Consider the following 2323-nt stretch of genomic DNA (forward strand, 5'->3'; position numbering starts at 1 on the left):
CACATTTACCTTCATGCTCTGCCGACTGGTCTGTGTCTCTGCCTCCGTGGAGCCCGTGGTGAGCGCTCCCTGCACGTCCCCGCTACTCCTCACCTTCTCCTTCTCCCCACCACCACCCTTGTCCCCGCCCCACGACGCGGACTTCTTCTTGTGGGAGTTGCGAGACGAGGAAGCCCCGCCCACCGATGACGTCAGGGAGGAGGAGGAGGCGCCAGCAGCAGCAGCCCCTCCCCCCACCACCGTAGTCTCCGCCCCCCGACCTAGTTTGGCCTCGCTGTGACTCACGACCATCGCGCCGCAGGAAGACGAGGCAGCTGCCACGGTGGTGTGACTGGCGTTGTAGGCGGGGACTAGCGTGGAGGGGCGGGGCGAGTTGGACTCCTCGGACTCCCGGCAGTACATGACGCCTGTCTGGCTCACGTGGATGCTGGGCGTGCACCCCATGTCGGCAGCGACACGCCCTTCGCAGCAGCCAATGGTGACGTTGCTGAAAGACCCGCCCACTTTTGAAGGGTATGGATTTCTCACTCGGTGACCGGAGAACTCAGTGAAGGCATTCCTCACTGACTGGGCACGACAAAGCTCAACGATCACAGCGTAGATCTCATCTCATATCACATCATATCACATCGCATCACATCATCTCATATCATATCATATCATATCATATCCAAGGGTAAGAAATCCACACAGCAGGTGATACAACGAAGGGCGAACAAAGAAGAGTTGACCTTGACCTCATTCATGACGTCAGGCCATTATCTCTCAGACAAAAGTCACATTTTCCCTGGCGTGTTCCACTAAGACCAACAGGTTCAGATGGAGACGAAATATGCATGAGGTCGTCACTTTGTTGAGTTTCTCCATCCGTTTTTCTTTTCTTTTTTAAAAAAACTAAGAAACTAGCTTATTCCTTAGTCCGAAAGTGTGTGCAAAGTATGTTATCACACCCATTTTCTTTATATCCTTGCCGTTTTTCTTTTCACGAGCAGCTATAGACATCAGAAATAATACAATCACACATTGCTATCAGTAATAAATTCTTTGTAAAAGAAACCCTCCTCCCCTTTCTCGTTTCTTAAAAATAACTTCTTTTGAGGCATTACATAATACCCGGAGAGTGCAGTGGCGAAGCGGTTAGTCCGGGTTCGAGCCTCCGTTCGGACATAATGGGTACCTGACTTCGAGTTGGGGAAGTAAAGGCGGCGTGAAAAGGAACTGGCCACCCTACCACAATATGCTGAATGCCCAGGAAGTTGTTTCACTAACAAGGCAATCCCCAATGTCCGGATCGCATGCGGGAACAACTTTACATTTTATTTTACCTAGTAGATCTAGGACTTTTTAAGAAAAGCAAAGCCACACTAGGAATGTAATGTACTCATGTAACATCTAGTCTCTATCCGATATCACGCACCCGAGTCCACACACAAACAGTTTGTATTGACAAACGCCGAGGTACGACGGATTATACAAAAGTCTCCGGCCATTTACTTCGTCATGTGCAGCACCAAGCATTCTTTCTACCTGTCACACACACCCCTGGCACCCCTCGCCTCCTCCATTCCTCCCAACAGAAAACAGACACAAACACTCTTCAAAGCAAACATTCGACGTGGATGCAACCAGCTGAACTTGAAGTGCAAAGAGTTCAGGACGAGTTGAAGTGGGAGAACATCAGAGCTGCGAACTTTCGAGGAAAGAAAAGCTATCAGAGTTGTGCACTTTTTGACGATGTGGATAAAATTAGATGGCTGATACCCAAAACCAACACCATCAAACCCTTTAAATACCCTCTGCGTTTTACTGGGCTTGGTCTTAGCATACATCAATTAAATTTTTCTAAAAATTGAATGAATTGGCGTTTCAGGTTTGAAAACATATCTACAGGGCATGGGCGACCTTCACAGTGTTGGGGCAGCATTTTCTGGCTCATTTAAGATAATAAAAGTTGAAATTGTGACACTTGTCCGTCTGCGTACATTTGCTTGTTACACATTCCCCCTTCCTTTTTCTTGGTAGTGCCTATCTGTTTGGTCTCTGTGTTTTAGTTTCAGCTTATAAATAGTCTGAAAGTCGCTTAACATTTCCAGAAAGACGAATACACATATATTTGGGTGGGGGCTGAAGGCTTAAAGAGTAATTTTGTTAAGAGGACTGTAACCGATGGATGGAATCGGCAATCTAATTGTATCGATATCGTCACAAAGTGCGCGGCTCTGATAGTTTATCCTCGAAGTAGACCAACAGGCGACTCACGCATACACACACAGACACACAGACACACACACACACACACACACACACACACACACAGATACAC

At 47.7% G+C, this 2323-nt stretch overlaps 1 protein-coding gene across 1 annotated transcript; it reads right to left on the reverse strand.

Annotated features, from left to right (window-relative positions):
- Window positions 1-9: 9 nt before the first annotated feature.
- On the reverse strand, window positions 10-1202 carry LOC101857185 (high affinity cAMP-specific and IBMX-insensitive 3',5'-cyclic phosphodiesterase 8B; the record flags this gene model as incomplete). Its single annotated transcript, XM_005098688.3, is given in 1 exon segment — window positions 10-1202. A coding segment is annotated over 1 exon segment (435 nt), but the record flags the coding sequence as incomplete, so codon positions are not given.
- Between the last annotated feature and the right edge of the window lie 1121 nt (window positions 1203-2323).

Source organism: Aplysia californica, unplaced genomic scaffold, assembly GCF_000002075.1.
Source record: "Aplysia californica isolate F4 #8 unplaced genomic scaffold, AplCal3.0 scaffold00190, whole genome shotgun sequence".
Taxonomy (NCBI): domain Eukaryota; kingdom Metazoa; phylum Mollusca; class Gastropoda; order Aplysiida; family Aplysiidae; genus Aplysia; species Aplysia californica.